Here is a 17,965-nt window from a genome sequence, read left to right on the forward strand (position 1 = left end):
GATAGAAGAGACTAAAGAAAGGATATACAAGACTGAACTTCAAAATATGTTAAAAGATGTATGAGAAAGTTGGAATAGAAAATGTTAGCAATACCAAAGATAATCACAAAGTGTTTGATGTTTTTGCTGTGAAGTTGGGTTATGAGAATTTTAAAACTGAAGGATTATTAATCAATATTGTAGACTGAACCATTTCTTTAAAAGCATGTAAATGCTATACTTAAATATGGGACTGCATGTAAAGGATATTCTAGGGCATTATATTAATGGTTTTGCAATTGTATATTTGATATGTGTATATTTTGAAATGTTTTTAAAGATTTCAAGTGAGCCAATTCAAAGACCTCCATTCCAGGAAAATAATGGATATTTTCTATATAAAGCTCTCTTACATGAGCTTCAAAAAGCCTCTTGCTAGAAATTTCTCAGCTATTTACCAGAACCTACAGAATGTTTTGATTTCTTAGAGATAATTTATAATTTAAAAAATGAAATGTTAGGGTATATCCAAAAAGGGTAGGGTAACGACATTTTTAAAATGGTCTTTTATTGAAACAGGTAGAGAAAAACATCCAAATGTCCTTTCTATACGTGCTATGATTATTTATTTATTTAAGATATGCAAAAGATTGACCTGAAAGAGTTTCTGGGCGTTTTCTTCTGCGAGGCTAAGAATAGTTTTGACAATTAGTTTAGTATGGATGGATGCTTGCTACCTTGGCTGTTTTTAGAAAAAAAAAAACATCTTAGTATGTGAATTCTGAACACTTTTAATGTTTTCTTACCCGTGTGTCATACATTTGAATATCAGAAAAGTGCAGGAACACTATAAGGTGAAAAGATGGCATGGAAGATCTACGTTAAGAATGTAAAGTTGTGCTTTGTTTAAAATTTTGCACAGAGGTTTGCTTTTGGGAGAGTGAGGCTGTCATGCTTAATATTGTTTTCTCTGCGTTACTCAGAGAACAAATATTGTTTTATCTTCTTTGATTGGGCTTTTGCAAAAAAAAAAGAAAAATTGTTCAGCATCTTTACTCAGTTATTTAACACCTGTACTTCTGAAGGCTACATTGAATGCTTTAGGCTCAGGCCAGGGGTAGGCAACCTTGGCTCTTTTATGACTCATGGACTTCAACTATCCCTGGCTCAGGCTCACAGAATTATGATATATCTCACTGAAATCAAGGAGATAGTGAAGCGCTCTGAAAGGAAAATTGGTTGGTTATCTGGGAGTTTCCTGAAATCCAGATTATAAACCAGGATCAAGGTAGATACTGATTGAAGGTGGCTGTTGCACAAAGCATTAAGTTAATATTTCTCCGCATTTAAATGGGGCTTTTTTTTTTAAAGAACAACCTAGTCTCAGTATTTGCTCAGTTTTTCCAGAACTGTGCTTAGGTTCATATCTGTCAGATAACACCTCTCAGTGCTCCATGTAATTCCAGTGGCAAACGGTTTAGAGCAGTGATGGCGAACCTATGGCACAGGTGCCAGAGGCGGCACTCAGAGCCCTTTCTGTGGGCACGCGCACTGTCACCCCAGTCCTAAGCCTTCAGCTGGGTTTTATAAAAACTTTTCGCTTTAGGCCTCCGCCGCCGCCCCCCCCCCCAAAAAAAAGGTTCAATCAGTCAATTTTAACTTCTCGTGAGAAAAAAAAAGATCTTGCAAAGCTGAAATTGATTGATTGAACTTTTTAGTCCCACTCAGTCTGCCGTTACCATTGCAGCCATGCCCACCCAATGGGCCACACCTACCCGGCACTCGATGATGCATAAGTGGGTTTTGGGTTGCAGTTTGGGCACTTGGTCTCTAAAAGGTTCGCCATCACTGATTTAGAGACATCTTTCTGCATAGCTATCTATGCACATCTATGGTATTTGTGATATTTGTACTATTTACATGCCAATGAAGTTTACCATCACAGGTTGCTAAGCCTAACTTAAAGCAGTATGAGTCACTTTAGGAAAATGTCTGCAGTTTTCAGTATTGTAGAGAAACAATTTCGTGAATTGTAGAGAAACAATTTCCATTGTTAAAGCTTGCAACACCACTTTGCTATCAAAAATGCATTTATTAGTAGGTGTGAACTTTGCCTGATATGATGCTATAAGAGAGAAAGAAAGTCCCACTGTTTGCAAAGGCAGAGGTTTTAGACTCTCCTCCATTAAGAACTGACTTTGGAAATTGTGCTGGTGGCACCAAACAAATTTTCTTTTATGAATTTCAGCATTACACCTAACCTGTGCCTCTGCATGTGCTTAAAACATCACACTTAAAAGTAAAAAGAACACAAAGCCTTCTGTATATAAGGGCAAATGATAATCTAATGCTGATTATTCTAATAGTGCAATCTTGACTTCAAATGCCAAAAATGCCTTCAAATTTTGGATGGAAGTGTTTTGATATAATTAAATTTCACCTAGCCATCGTGGAATGTTAAAACCTATTTATCAATCTTTTGTGCAATATCTTTTCTTTATTTCTGGTGCTTTTAAGGTTAAATAATATTCTATTTGTATTAATGTTCCAATGATAACGTTTAATAATTTTAAGCTTGTATGTATGTATGTATATTAACAGTGAACTGGTTTCTGTACAGCATGGTGAGAAATGTTTTCAGAATTGCACTTTGTAGGATTTACAGATTTGTAATTTAAACCTTTTTAAAATGCTTGCATACTTTGTACATAAAATGATTGTCCAATTAGCTTTGTATATAACAAGGTTTGAAGCCAATTAAATTTTAAAAATTGACCTATGACCAGTCTCCTAATAAATGATAGAGTTGTTTTCTATTTCCCAAAATACAGTGCCACGAGCCAGATACAGTCTCATGTGGAGAATTGGAAATTCAGATGTCCATATGGACTTTATAGCCAGTACCTCTCATTCTCTTCCAATGGTTGCATGTTCAGGGGAGAGAGTGGAGTATGACTGGGTGGGTGCAGTCTTTCCCTTACCTGAAAAGAAGCTTAATTTGTATGTTTTTACTGTGCTTCGTGGACTCCTTCAGAATAAAGCATTCCAATTTACAGAAAATACTCATTTTAGGCAGGAAATCAAATTGTGCCTTTCAAAAACACATTCTAATCCTATAATTATCTGTTTTTTAAACAAACTGGAATGTTTTCAATTGGGAGGGAGGAGCCAGTTCACTATGCAGGTGGCAACAGCCAGATGTTTTCAATCAAACAGGTTTGGGAAGTCATCATCTCTCTCCTCCTCCTCCTCCTCCTCCTCCTCCTCCTCCTCCTCCTCCTCCTCCATGGAATAATAGGTGCATTATAGGAGAGAACAGGGTTTTTGCAAGATATCAACAATGCTTGTGGATCCCTGCCAGCACATCAATTGTAAGTCACAATCCTTTGCCAACAATTCACACTGTGGTAACTCTCAAGGACACTGGAGGGAAAATAGATCTGCAGTGAACATACCACTGTAATCTTTGCTGGACATGTTTAGGAAATGTTCATTTCTGAAACAGCATTTCGTTGAATTTACTGTGAATGATTTCAAAAAGTTAGGATGCCTTTTATATTTAGACAAAGAATGAAGCACAACATTAAACACTAGCTCATTGATTTCATTAAAAAAAAAAAACCCAGCAGTTGGTGTTGGGGGGTGGGGTGGGGACAGGCCACCTACTATGCAACCTTGTAAAGTATTCTATTTATTTCATTTGCAAAGGGGCAAAAGCCACCCAGAGTTGTTGAGAGTCAGACAGCATACAAATTTAACAAATGATTACTATATACCCAACAATGTGAAATCACAACTGCCAATTCCTTAACTGGCATTGCTCTTCATATGCATTGATTGTGAAATAAATCCAGATTTATCTAAAAAGGATTCAAACAGGATGAATTAGCCTTATGCAACATTCCCATAAAACTCAGATTTAAAAGGACTTTTATTCCAGTTGAGTACATAACTTTGGTAAGAAGGAAATCAGAAGGATTTAAGTAATGGGTCTTTACTAGTCACCCCACAACATACATTTTCTGGAATTCTTCCAGAGCCTTTATTTATGTAGCTTTTATTGTTCTACTTATTCTGTACTTTTCCCTTACGCCATTCCTGTTTATGTGCTTAGCTCCAAGAAATTCCACGACTGCAAGGTAAGGTATTTGCATATTACTATTACGTAGTAACCCAAATGCAATTCTACTGCATTGGCATTTTTGTTTTGTTTTGTTTTGGATAGCCATTGACATTTAGCTTGGACCTGAAATTTCTTTTATCAGTTCTTAGCAAAGGAATTCTTCTGAATAATGATGCCAAAATCTTGTCTTGCAATCTGTTAAACAAGGAGACAATTTAGTCTCTGCCAACAACATAATTTTTTTCTTCATCTATCAGGATTGCTACTGCAGACTGCTGCAATTCGGGTACGAATTTAAGCTTTTTAAGATTCTTGGTTACAATAGCCAAGAAACCGAGCTGTGAGACATTAATTGGCTTTAGGCAAACAGCCCTCTCAGATCCTCAGATGTAGACTGAAAGTATTATTTATATTTATATATTAAATATAAATTAAACTATTTATCCAGTTTGACATTTATCCAGTCTGTTAATGTCTTAAGCTATGCTTGAGGCTCACTAAGACTATAACTTCTGATTGGGCAACCTGTCCATCCAGAAATATTTGCTTACTAAAAGGAAAATATTGCAGCTTTTCATTTAACAAGAATTCTTTATTAGTATTTTTCAGAACTCATTTTTTTCTGTTGAAAAAGACTGCCATTAAGCTGTGGAAAGACAGTCCATCACCAGCTGTTTGCCTTTCTGACAAATGGCATTTTTTTTCTAGCCTTTTTGGGGAGCACAATTCTGCACAGGAGAGGATTCTTGGAAAAATAATTACACTATCTTGAAGCTCTCATTTAACAGGAAACTGAAATCTGTTCCATGCTCATGTTCCGTTGGGGCACTTCCTCTGCACAGAAAGACAACATTTAAATAATTACTGACAAGTTTAAGAATGAAGTTTTGGAAGTCAACACTAGTTTCATAGACATTTCTGACAATACCACAGAAGTGAACACTAAACATCTATATTTGTACATATACATTCCTATCACAAGGCAATCTAACAACAATCAATATCACATGTTAGAATTAAGTGGCACATGAATATTGCTGGTGATTAAGAAAACATCTCAACTGCTACTGAAGTCTTATGATGATTTCATTTGAGAGGTTTCTGCTTGCTTTCCATGTACTGTATGTACATGGAAAGCAAGCAGTTAAGACTGGAGAGAAAGAATAATGAAAGAAATACTGATCTAATTGGTTCAGTGAAAAGCATGGGGGGGGGGAACAATCTTCTTATTAACATCTACCAATGGCAGGGACTAACAACATAAGTAGGGTGCCTTTGGGCAGAGATAACAAGAAACAAAATTCAGTTTAATGTGTCTGAAAAGGTAAAGCATTAAGAGGGCTACTCCTTAGAAAGATGTGCCAGAGAATTTATAAGAGTTTCAACTAACAAGACTCGCAAATAGGGCCAGTCTTCAGATTACAAATATAAGCAAAATGTGTTGGACTGCCCTTTTTCAGATCATGCTTAGTCTCTGGATTTGAAGCAAAGGTATAGAACAGGTTTTTACCTCACAAACAACCGAGCCCCAGTTTTCCCTTGTAGGGTAGCTTTGTTTCCTTCCACGAGCAGCAACGATCCTTCACGTAAGCCCTTAAAGGTGAGGGACCAAAATGGGTCAGTTGTTTAATACAGGGGAGCAACAGAAAACTCATCTTGAAAAGTACAGGCAGGGTCAATCGAGTCTGAGACTACCACTGGCTGAGCAAGTGTGAACAAATACTAACTTGTATTGCATATCAGGAACATTATGACATGGGTTGAATCTCTGCTCAGAATCAGTCTGCTTGGATTTTCAATACACCAGTTTAACTATGTGAATTGAATTTTTAAAATTCTTCTCAGGAAGGAATGCTAAAGATCAGTAACACAGCAGATACTTGGAATGTAGTGTATCTCAGTTTGAATCACTGGCACACTCTACAGGGCTGTGGATTACCTTTGTTGAAAACGCTGGGAAGCCACTGACCATCCTTGAATTAATTCACCCATTCTGCTAAGCTGCAGCTTGCTTCCCCAGACACAACTTATTGATACCAACAAAGGAGAATATTTGTAGCTCAGGGTTGAAGTAAGTAGTCCTTGATACTCTCTGAGCTTGGTTGTTTTCTTGCAGATGTTTTATTACCCAAACTAGATAACATCTAGCACTGTGAATACCTAGTTTGGGTAATGAAAAGTCTGCAAGAAAACAACCAAGCTCAGAGAGCACCTAGGGCCCCTCACAACATGTTGAGCCATAAAACCCTTATTTGCAAACCAGGATGGCTAGACTCAGAAAATAAGTATACTGAAGAAATAAATTATGGCTTTGGTGGAATAGATAGCTCATGGAAGGCTAACATTTGGCATGTAATATGAAGCCAAGTTTCTCAAGGGTTAGCATAAGGCAGAGTTTTATATTCTATTTATTTATGTTCTGGATAGGGACTTGGCCATGTTTTGAAGGGGTTGTAGACAAGTTCTATTCTGGTAGCATTTGAATTTTGAGAGATAAAAGTCCACACATGTGCAGGATAGCAGATTCAGGAAGGCTTATGAACCTGGACTCAAGAGTTGCAGCTGAAGAGACATGCTACCATTGGTTCATGATTCATTTCATATTTCTGGTTGCACATGCTCTACCAATAGGCAGAGTCAATATTTACCCAAACACAGAATCAGCAATTTTAGCATTTTTAAGTGCATCTGGCTTTAGGACATATTCTTTAGAATCATCATATGAATCAAGATGGGAGGGGGAAAAAAATCTAAGAATTACTCACTAACACTGGAGGTGTATTTAATTCTTCATGGTACTGCATAATCCTTTTCTCACGAGTTTCCTAGAATAATAGTACAGCACTCAGATGTTAGGAAGAAATCACAAAGTCTAAAGCAAGTGTGGCATAAAGAGGACAGTGTAAAATAAAAAGTCATTCCATTTGAATACTTGCAAGATCTCCAGTTTGGTTCTCAAAAATTCCTAATCAGTTTTGTCTCCTTGTACTAACAAGATGACTAAGATGCCATCTACAGATTCCATTTTAAGTTAGTTTATACATATATATGTGCATATAAATATACATATATTTACATATGCATACACACACACAAACATACACACACACACATATATATACATACATATACATATATATATATATATACACACACACATATATATGCATACGTATGTATATGTATATGCACATATATATGTGTATGTATGTATGTATGTATATAAAATTTTAGATTAAAACCTACATTGTGGTTTGTATACTTAAAAAAGGGAGGGGAAGCCATAGTTTAAAACTTTTGTTTTCCTAGACATTTTTAAGCATCAATTTCTCCTTCCACGTGAAATATGCTATGAAGTACCTTCATATACCCACTCCCATGTCCATGGTAATTGTCCCTGCAAATGTCCCCAGGTTTCCTACAATTGGCTACACTCTGGTTCAGTCAAAGTTAGACAAAGTATGTTAAAACTTAGTATACTGTGTCTATTCGGCTACCATAGTAGTTGTAATTTGGTTTGTTAATTTAGATACCAAACAGTATTTATATAGGACTTCCCACTGTGTTTCTCGGTTCCATTTCCTAATGACTGCAAACCAAAATTCTGCTATTTAATGTAATCTCTGGATTCAATCATTAATGCCTCCCATCTCATTCAAAGATCTTGGCTTCAACAATAGTATCAATGCTCTTGTGCCCATCCAAAGAACATGGGGATAATATAGTTCCATCATGCTTTGCTAAGCATTGCCAATAAGTGCTAGAAAGCTGTTAAGAGACTGGATATTTACCCCCATATGAGTGCTATTAACATCTGGGTCCAAGTAATGTGGATTGATGTTGAAAGGAACCAATTGGAGAGCTGTCAAAGAAGGTGGATACACAATGGGCATATCATTAGTTGTGTTGATGCTGACAGTTGCTACATTGGTTCCTGCACTGGATCCAATGTATGGGATGCCATCCTGTAAAAAACATGGAATACAATATTAGAGCAACCTTTAGTGCTTATAATAAATGACTAGAATTCAAAAATTTAAAGATGATTTGAATAAAACTACATAGTTCTACCTCTCTCTTAAATTGAGCACCTATACTTAGTGTGAATCATTACAAGTACAGATGACGTTCACAAAACAGTGCTCTCCAGATGCATGACGTTAAAACACAATACTACCCAGCATCCTACTAGAAATACTGAAGTATTGAGTAAATATTAGGGAGGGTAGGTAAGAGGACAGTAGGGAAGGTAGCTACACTTTCCTGTACCTGGTAGATAACAGAACATAGATTTTTCCATTTTAACATACTGGCATGAAAATTAAAGTCCAGTTTTCTCTTAAACTGAAAAGCTAATCATAGGAAGGGCACTCCGATTGCAAATTTCTCTTTTTACCATATTGAAATCTTAAAATCACAAGGAAACTGTCAACTCTCTAGGTAGTCCTCGACTTACAAAAGTTTATTTAGTAACCATTCAAAGTTGCAACAACACTGAAAAAAGTGACTTATGATCATTTTTCACACTAACAACCGTTGCAGCATCCCCATGGTCACATGATCAAAATTCAGACGCTGAGCAACTGACTTGTATTTATGACGGTTGCAGGGCCTCGAGGTCACGTGATCCCCTTTGTGACCTTCTGACAAGCAAAGTCAATGGGGAAGCCAGATTCACTTAACCAGGTTACTAACATAACAACTGCGGTGATTCACTTAACAATGGTGGCAAGAAAGATTGTAAAATGGGACAAAACTCACTTAACAAATGTCTTGCTTAACAGAAATTTTGGGCTCAATGGTGGTTGTAAGTCGAGGACTACCTGTATATTAAAGGCGTTTATAATGCAAAGGGAGATATGCAAATCTGAAACGTGACAATTATAGTTAAGCTGACCATCCTATATAGACAAAGCAGAATGTAAGACCTGAAGCTTTATTGAACTTAAATCACCCAAGGAGTAAAAATACTAAAGAATAAAAATATATATTGTAATTTCATTAAAGTCTAGGATAGCAACTACTGGCAAAGTTGCATATTTCTACTTCATTTTATTCTGAAGTTACAATTCTGGTTGCTACCTGAACTCCATTACCTGCAGACAAATCCTATCTTATGTTATGGCAAATCTAAGATAGACTTTTGGTATGAACTCTGATTCCAGAGGATGTGGATGGAACATAAAACTTTACAAGGATTACCCTATCTCTGGATATTCTTGGACTACTTTTTTTGTCTTAAAATGTGATCAACCAGGATATTTAAATATCAAGAATTGTCTAGGACAGTGATGGCGAACTTTTTAGAGACCGAGTGCCCAAACTGCAACCCAAAACCCACTTATGCATCGTTGGGTGCCGGGTGGGTGTGGCCCATTGGCTGGGTATGGCCAATCGGGTGGGTGTGTCCCATTGGGTGGGCGTGGCTGCGGTGGTAACGGCAGACTGGGTGGGACTAAAAAGTTCAATCAATTCCAACTTTGCAAGATCTTTTTTTTTCCGCGAGAAGTTGAAATTGACTGACTGATCCTTTTTTTTTTTTTGTACACGGCGGCGGAGGCCTAAAATGAAAAGGTTTTATAAAACCCAGCTGAAGGCCTAGGACTGGGGCGACGGTGCGCGTGCCCACAGAGAGGGCTCTGAGTGCCGCCTCTGGCACCCGTGCCACAGGTTCACCACCACTGGTCTAGGATATAGCTAATTGTAGTGCTAGTGGCTTGGGACTTACTGACTTGTAGCAACAATTGAAGAGGAAGGAAGGAAGGAAGGAAGGAAGGAAGGAAGGAAGGAAGGAAGGAAGGAAGGAAGGAAGGAAGGAAGGAAGGAAGGAAGGAAGGAAGGAAGACCATTTTGACATTTAAGCAGACTTCTAATTCTGTCTTACAAGAGAAGCCATTGTGGACAGAGCTGGTGGCCTTTCTAGCTTTGCCTGCATTGAGAAACCATTTCTATTGTTTCTCAGGTGACTGAATATGCTGAAGAACAGAATGCCAACAGAGTTGTGGTTTGTTAAAAAAACTATAGCTTAGCACAATATGCAAATTAAGTCTTTCTCTGCTTCAGAATCTGATGGCAGAAAGGGTCAAGGAATGTTGCTTTTTATAATTCAAAGGAGGACACTGAGAATCATCTAGAATATTTAGGGAAATATTTAGGGAATGAATCCAGCTGTAATTCTGACTTTTTTTTCCTGCCTTTGGATACTTAGCGTATCTATTTTATCCTTTAAAATTCCAGCTTGTCCTTTCCAGGGGAGGCCAGACTCAGGTTACTTTTGGAGATTGATCCACAAGATTCCATATAAAGACTGACTGGCCATCAAGTCCACAAACGTTGTACAATCCTAAACCTCAGAAAGACCACTCCCAGAGTGGCAAGCAAGCTTTCAGCTTCAGTGGCTCTGGTTCTGTTGAGTCTGAGGCTTGAGGGACAGAACTTATGCAAGATAGAAAATCATGCAGAAATAAATATACCCTGTGCAGTGTGTACAATTCCTTTCCCCTAAAATATGCTCCATTTTGAAAGGTGAAACAAAGTTATCATAAAGCAGGGGTGTCAAACTCAATTTCATCAAGGGCTGCATCAGCATTGTGGTTGCCCTCGGGGGGGGGCAGGTGGGTGTGGCTATGGCCTACTAGGTGGGCATGGAGTAGGTGTGGCCTACTGGGTGGGCATGGCCAGCTTTACATCATTTGTGTCAAGGGTGCCTGTGGGGGCCTGGGCAGGAGTGGGACAGATCTGAGGGTCTCTGGCAGAAGGGGGTGGGACCAGGACAGAACCCATCAAACCGGATATGTGAAGTAGTCGAGGGCCATTTGCTGGCCACTTCCAGGCGATGGTGCATTTCTTCATTCCTCACAAAGGGTGACACCTCTCTGGCATGCACCCAGGGGGTGGGGCCAACGTGGCAGGGGCTGGTTCCTCACTGTTTCCAGACGGCCTTGTGGACCTAAGACTGAATGCATTTCAGCATAGATGTCCACCACAAAACTGTACATTGGCTCCAGGCCGGCCTGGGTCAGGGCCAAGGCAGCGGGGGCCGTTCCCTCACTGTTTCCAGGATGGCTTCATGGGCCACATGAAACCACTTCGTGGGCCGCATCTGGCCCCCGGGCCTTGTGTTTGACATGTCTGTCATAAAGGATACCATATTGTTATAATGGTAGGAAGCCAGTTTGATAGGCCCGTTTTAATTGTTTGCATCTTTGCCGAACCTCCTTTGGCCTAGGTATGGCACACATGGGCTACATCAGTGCAAGTGACCCCTATACATTAGCAAAAAGTCTTTTGTATCTCTCTGTAACCATCTAGTCTTTGCAGCCCAGATCTGGTGAGCATATCTGGATGACAAACAGTTGCCACAGCAATTGTCTGAGGGACAATGGAAATGTCCTAAGAATGGAAAGAAACCCCGGAGTGTCAGTAACAAGCACCAGATTTCTTCTTCTTCAGAAGTAGTTGCATATTTACTATTTAATAAACCAAAATACAATAAAAGCCTCTCTTTGCTTCCCATGCTTTTCAGTACAGGCCACAGGGGAGAAGTTTTCAATAAACAGTTGTAGACCTTTTTATTATGATCCAGCAGAGCTGACTCAAAAGATGGCTCCCAAAGTTACTGACTCCTCTCTCCAAATTGTTAAAATTTCACAGGCGTGCCAAAATCTTTCTAGATTTCTGTGGTTCTTTGTGGTGGGAGCTTTCTTATGAAAAGAAAGTTTCTTGTATACTATCTTGGCTTTTTATTTTGTTAAAATTATGTTTTAAGAGTTGATCTGCCTTTAAATGTCTGGTGGATGTGCTAATGCTGACTGGGCTGTGCTATATCTGCACTCAATCTAATGCATGCTGTTATTACAAGGTTCAATTCTGCATTGTTGGGGGGAAAAGCAGGACTCCATTCTCCTACTTCATGTTTGTTTTAGAAAAGATCTACCACATACTCATTAGCATTTTGCAGATCATTTTCTTTGTAGAGCTATCAACAGACAAATGTTGTATCTAGGTAGTGAATGTTTGAAGTGGCTGTCTGGCTCTCAAGATAGCAATTGTATAAAATCTACACAAGTAATGCCCTGCTTCTACCATACGAATTTGGATTTTGCAAGACCTTTGGGGGTCCAACCATTACAAAGCATCAGAGACTATGAGGAGTCACCAGATTAGAACAGAAGCTCTGTATTTCTTGCTTATGAGACTCTGAAGGACAGCAACTGCATAGACTGGTCCTTTCTTATTTGGTTCTGTGCCCTTATTGCAATGTAATACCCAGTGTCATTCAGGCTTCTTGGCCTAGCAAAATCATGATTTCCAGGTAAGCACTGATTCTAAATTAGCACAGTCTTGTTAGCATACAACTTGGATAAGCTATCTTGAACATACCCTGGCAAGTTGAGGAATGCATGAAATAATCACCTCTAGATGCTTAATTCAGAAAAACAGAATACTTACAAAGAATAAGAGACTCAAAAGGGATTCCCAAGAGAGCTTAACACAGCATCTCTTCAATACAGCTACATTTGTGAGCAAGTACCAGAAGTTTGTTTCAAAATTGCTTAACTGCTGGTTTATACTACCTCAAGAACTAGTTTCCTGATTGGATGTATCAAATTGTTGTCATAAAGCATTTTCAAAAGACGGAAAGTATTGCCACCACCTACAGAAAGAGAAAGTACCATTTGATCAAGTTTATTCCTTTTGTTATTTGGGTCCACATACTGTGCATTCTAAGCTACCCAGAAATAAATCCCACTAAATTAAGAGGACATACATTTTCAGATAAATATGTACAGGATTATATCCTAGCAGGAGAAATAATACTTGGTATTTTGATCACTGCAATACAAAAAAGATGTTAAGACTCTATAAAGAGTGCACAGAAGAGCAAAAAATATGACTGGGGGAGTGGAGGTTAAAGGGTACAGTGAACGGTTGTGGGAACTGGGTATATCTAGCCTAACAAAGAGAACTAGTGATGAGATGATAGCAGTCTTCCAATATCTCAGGAGCTGCCACAAAGAAGAGGGAGTCAAGCTATTCTCCAAAGCACCTGAGGGCAGGACAAGAAGTAATGGATGGAAACTAATCAAAGAGAGATCCAAACTAGAATTAAGGAGAAATTTCCTGACAGTGAGAACAATTAATCAATGGGGCAGCTTGCCTCCAGAGATGTGGGTGCTCCATCTCTGGAGGTTTTTAATTTAGGCATGAAATCCATTGAATTAGAGCAGGGGTTCTCAACCTTGGCAACTTTAAGACTTGTGGACTTCAACTCCCAGAATTCCTCCCAAAGCTGGCTGAGGAATTCTGGGAATTGAAGTCCAGGAGTCTTAAAGTTGCCAAGGTTGAGAACCCCTGAATTAGAGTCTTCTTCTAAAAGCCCACAAAGGCCATTTAAGAAACTGATCCTGGGGAAAGTGGAATCATTTTGTAATACCCCTATTACCCCACTGTACCAAATCAACTGAAACAGGCATTTGAGGTTCAAGGAGGTTACACTGGTACATCAGAGATACAGGGAGTCCTCGATTTATGACCATTCAAAATTACAACAGCATTAGAAAAAAAATGACTAACAATCTGTCAACTCTGCAACGAACCTGGCTGCAGCCATTTTTTCATTTTGGGTTGCCACAAGAAGGGAGGGGGGGAGACGGTATTTCTGGTAGACTAAACATGAGCAACTCTCATGGGAACCAAGGTCATTCTCATGTCGGAGGGATGGAGGAAGATCACTGAGTTAGAAAAGCCCGCCAAGGGGTTCTATTGGGCAGCATGACTAGAGGGGTGGGAATTGTTACACTGTATTACTTTGATTCTTGGGAGGAAGGTTTAGATCTGGTTTCACTTTTGAACGTGCCGATATTATGTATCCAATAAACATTTTCTTTGAGGAACTTTCTGATTTATTTGGTCTTATTGATTGGAACCTTGACATTCTCTTTATGACCATTGCAGTACCTGTGATTATATGATTGTGATTTGGATGCTTGGCAACTAGCTCATATTTACAATGGTTGCAGTGTCTGGCGGTCACGTGATTGCGATATGCAAACTTCCCAGCTAGCTTTCAATAAGCAATCAGTTGGGGAAGCCAGATTCTTTTAAGGAAGATGTGATTCACTTAATGACCATGTGATTTGTTTAAAGACTGCAGTGATTCACTTAATAGCTGTAGTAAAAATGGTCATAAAGTTGGGTTAAGTCATCTGATGACTCAATCACTACATCACTTATCGACCAAAATTCTAGCACCACTAGTCATAAGTCAAGGACTACCTGTACTTAAAATCTTAACTGTGGGATCTATAATTTTATTCCTGATCATTTCTGAAATGGAAACAAAACAATTTTGCTGCATGGAGAGTCCAGAGTGTAAATGTTAGCAGTGTGAGAGAAGGATCATATAGAAGTTGATTCTGCCTACCTCCAGCATTATATCATTGATATATGTTCAGAATCAGGTGGTCTATAGTCAAAATAAGTTCCTTTTTCCTAATGTAGACTCAACTATGCTAAATAGACCAGGGTCAATGTAACACAATTCTTCAAATGTAAGGCTACACTCTAAGTATAATTTTTAGTTGTTTTAACTGTTAAAGCGTGACTGTCTTGCAGATACACATACATTAAAAACTAATATTCAGGACTCTGCAGAATTTGGAAAAGTCTATGTTTCTGCCACAACACTTAAAAAGCAGAAGTAGAGGTCAGAGGTCTCTTTACTACCTACTACTTTTGCCTCTTTGTATCTTAGTCTATCTTTATCAAGAAGGCAGTCTCTATACAAATACTTTCAAGAGGTTAATATTTACCAATGAATATTGCCTCAGCTTTTCTTACAGCTTCTCTTGGATCGCTTGATTCATGAATACTGTCTAGTCCGTAGCCTAAGAAGGAGACAAGAAGTTACATATAAATCAGTAAGCTACAATGTGCACTGTAACAGAATGTAAAAGCAAGAGGTTCCCAGGTCAGAGACAGAGTCCTGGATAAGAACTAAAATACTATAATGAATTCATGATCAAAAGAACAATCAGAAAATAGTCTTTGGAAAAAGTTTCATACCTGTGCAGAAAACAGGAAGTTGAAGAAAGGATATTAAATAGCATGGAGTGTTGTTGCTATCACCATGTAGAACATCCTTGCTATCCCCCTTAGCCTCCATCATCAACTAAATTAGATCAAGCCCTAGGCCCGTGGTGGCGAACCTATGGCATGCGTGCCACAGATGGCATGCAGAGCCCTCTCTGTGGACACACGTGCTGTCGCTCCAGTCCTAGGCCTTCAGCTGGGTTTTATAAAACCTTTTCATTTTAGGCCTCCGCCGTGTACAAAAAAAAAGGTTCAATCAATCAATCCATCAATTTCAACTTCTTGCGGGAAAAAAAAGATCTCACAAAGTTGGAATTGATTGATTGAACTTTTTAGTCCCACCCAGTCTGCCGTTACCACCACAGCCATGCCCATCCAATGGGCCACGCCCACCCAGCACCAACAATACGTAAGAGGGTTTTGGGTTGTAGTCTGGGCATTCGGTCTCTAAAAGGTTTGCCATCACTGCCCTAGGTAGTATTCAGGATGCGGCTAAGTTACAGTGGATATAAAAAGTTTGCACATTCCTGTTAAAATGCCAGATTTTTGAGATATAAAAAAAACCCAGACCATGATAAATCATTTCAGAATTTTTTCCATCTTTAATATAATGTATCAGTTGTATAATTCAATTAAATGATTTATCGTGGTCTGATTTTTTTTTCACATCTCAAAAACCTGGCATTTTAACAGGAATGTGTAGACTTTTATATCCACTGTATACTGAAAGCAGTGCAAGAGTTTTGAAAAAAAAAAGGCCTTGTCAAGGAGAATTCTGCTGACTGTGACAAAGAAACCACAGTTCTGAATAGCAAGAGGATCTTATTCTTCAAGGGAAGAGAATACCCTAAATCAGAGATGTCAAACTGCTGGCCCACGGGCTGGATGCGTCATTGCAAAACAGCGCCATCATTGCCCGCAATGAAAAAAAAGTCTCACAACACATCATGTGATGTTCTGAGTTTGACACCCCTGCCCTAAATGTTTTCAGGAGCAGCTGTTTCTCTGCAGCTCCTCCTCAAGTATTTTTCAAGCAGCCTGTGTCAGTTAAGTAAAAGAGACAAGCAGATAAAGTTTGCACTTATCTATTGAGAAGAACCTAGTTCACTGGCCATGGCTTGCCAGCAGCTAAGCATTTTTGTCTTAGCTTCTTTTTGGGTTTACAAAGTAAATAGAATTATTGGGCATGTTGCAAGTCACACTATATGGCTTAAGCGTACCTCTGGGCATAGGTAAAAGCCATGTTTGTTGCCAAAGAGGAAGATGAACGGAAAGTCATATTATATATATATATATTAGTATAGTATAGTATAGTATAGTATAGTATAGTATAGTATAGTATAGTATAGTATAGTATAGTATAGTATAGTAGTATATATATAGTAGTAGTATATTATATATATATATATTAGTATAGTATAGTAGTATAGTATAATATAGTATAGTATAGTGTATAGTATAGTATATAGCATAGTATAGTATAATTATAATTGTATAGTGTATAGTGTATAGTATAGTATATAGCATAGTATAGTATAATTATAACACACACAAACACACACACACACACATATATAAAATCAATATAAAAATATTGAATAGCTTCCAATTTAGTGCCTTGGAGCCAAAAGGTTACCTACCCATCTTCTACGTGAATCAAGGACAGGTCTGACTTACCTAAACTTTCCAGCTTCTCCCTTGCCAGTGTAGCATATGCAGTTTGGTCATGAAGAGCATAGGGGACAAACAGAATTTTCCTCACCTGCCTAGGAGAATCAATTTTACGATAAACAAGCAAAAGTTTGGGATTGGGCAATATCTCATTTTACCTTAAAAGGTAAAACAATATGAAAGTCCCCTTCCCCATCATTCTGATGTTTACCTAGCATTTTAAAGCAAGAATCCAGCTAAGCAGCCAGTTTGATCACCTATAATAATAACTTTATTGTCACTTTGAAAGTACACCAATCAGCATACATCAAAATGAAATGCCTATTAAGGCAGGCAGATCATTTTTAAATAATAGACTCTGAAAAAAGCAATCAATTTACCTTCTTCCACATAAGAACCCTACAGATTTACTGAAACATTCTTTTTCCATAATCAGTTATCCAGAAACACTTTTTGATAACAAGCTGCTTGTTATTTATATTTACACACCAATCCTATATAAATATTATCCAATGTTAAATAATTTTCTGATTACAGAGCTTCATTTTTATAGCAACAGTAACAACAGGTAACTCGATTCCTGTTCTGGCATAGAAATAGACAGTTTTAAAAATCTTCTTTCACTCTGAAAAGGAGGCAGCATGTACTGTGCAACCAGCAAGTTAAAAGGAGAAGTCAAGGAACCGTTTGGGGAGGCAAAGCGACCCTTGGGGCCGTCAACTTGGAAGATGCAGCGCCCCTTCTCGACTAGCCACCGGGCGCTCTCTCTCGTGTAAACTTACGCCCCCAGGAAGGTCTTGATGTGTTCCTGGCAGTGGTCTAGGTAGCCTCCGCCGTAGAGGGTGGAGTTGGAAACCAGCAGCAGCCGCCGGCGATTTTCCATCTTGCTCAAAAGGCGCGACGGTGTCTCTTCCAGGAAGCCGTGGAAAAGCCACCTGGCGCTGGAAGAGAGGAGGCGACCAGGAAGCTCCGTTTGGAGAGGTGTGTCTGGCTTGCCAATCGGCGGAGGGAGGAGAGGCTACCCAGGAGAAGAGCGGAATGCGGATTAACGCCAGCCGCGGAGTCGGCCCCCCGCCAGGCCAAGTCCGCTCGCGCCGC

The 17,965-nt window shown here is 38.8% G+C and overlaps 1 protein-coding gene across 1 annotated transcript; it reads right to left on the reverse strand.

Annotated features, from left to right (window-relative positions):
* Positions 1 to 4,673: 4,673 nt before the first annotated feature.
* LOC120313164 (alpha-aspartyl dipeptidase-like) lies at positions 4,674 to 17,905 on the reverse strand. The gene is made up of 8 exons (XM_039354746.1): positions 17,650 to 17,905; positions 16,874 to 16,962; positions 14,917 to 14,991; positions 12,679 to 12,758; positions 7,894 to 8,067; positions 6,868 to 6,927; positions 5,613 to 5,695; positions 4,674 to 4,936 (listed from the first exon to the last, which is right to left on the reverse strand). Exons 1-8 carry the CDS (start codon positions 17,748 to 17,750, stop codon positions 4,861 to 4,863), a joined length of 738 nt encoding a protein of 245 aa, XP_039210680.1. The 5' UTR covers positions 17,751 to 17,905; the 3' UTR covers positions 4,674 to 4,860.
* Positions 17,906 to 17,965: the final 60 nt, after the last annotated feature.

Source organism: Crotalus tigris, unplaced genomic scaffold, assembly GCF_016545835.1.
Source record: "Crotalus tigris isolate CLP2741 ecotype Arizona unplaced genomic scaffold, ASM1654583v1 scf7180000017568.13789103, whole genome shotgun sequence".
Lineage (NCBI taxonomy): Eukaryota > Metazoa > Chordata > Lepidosauria > Squamata > Viperidae > Crotalus > Crotalus tigris.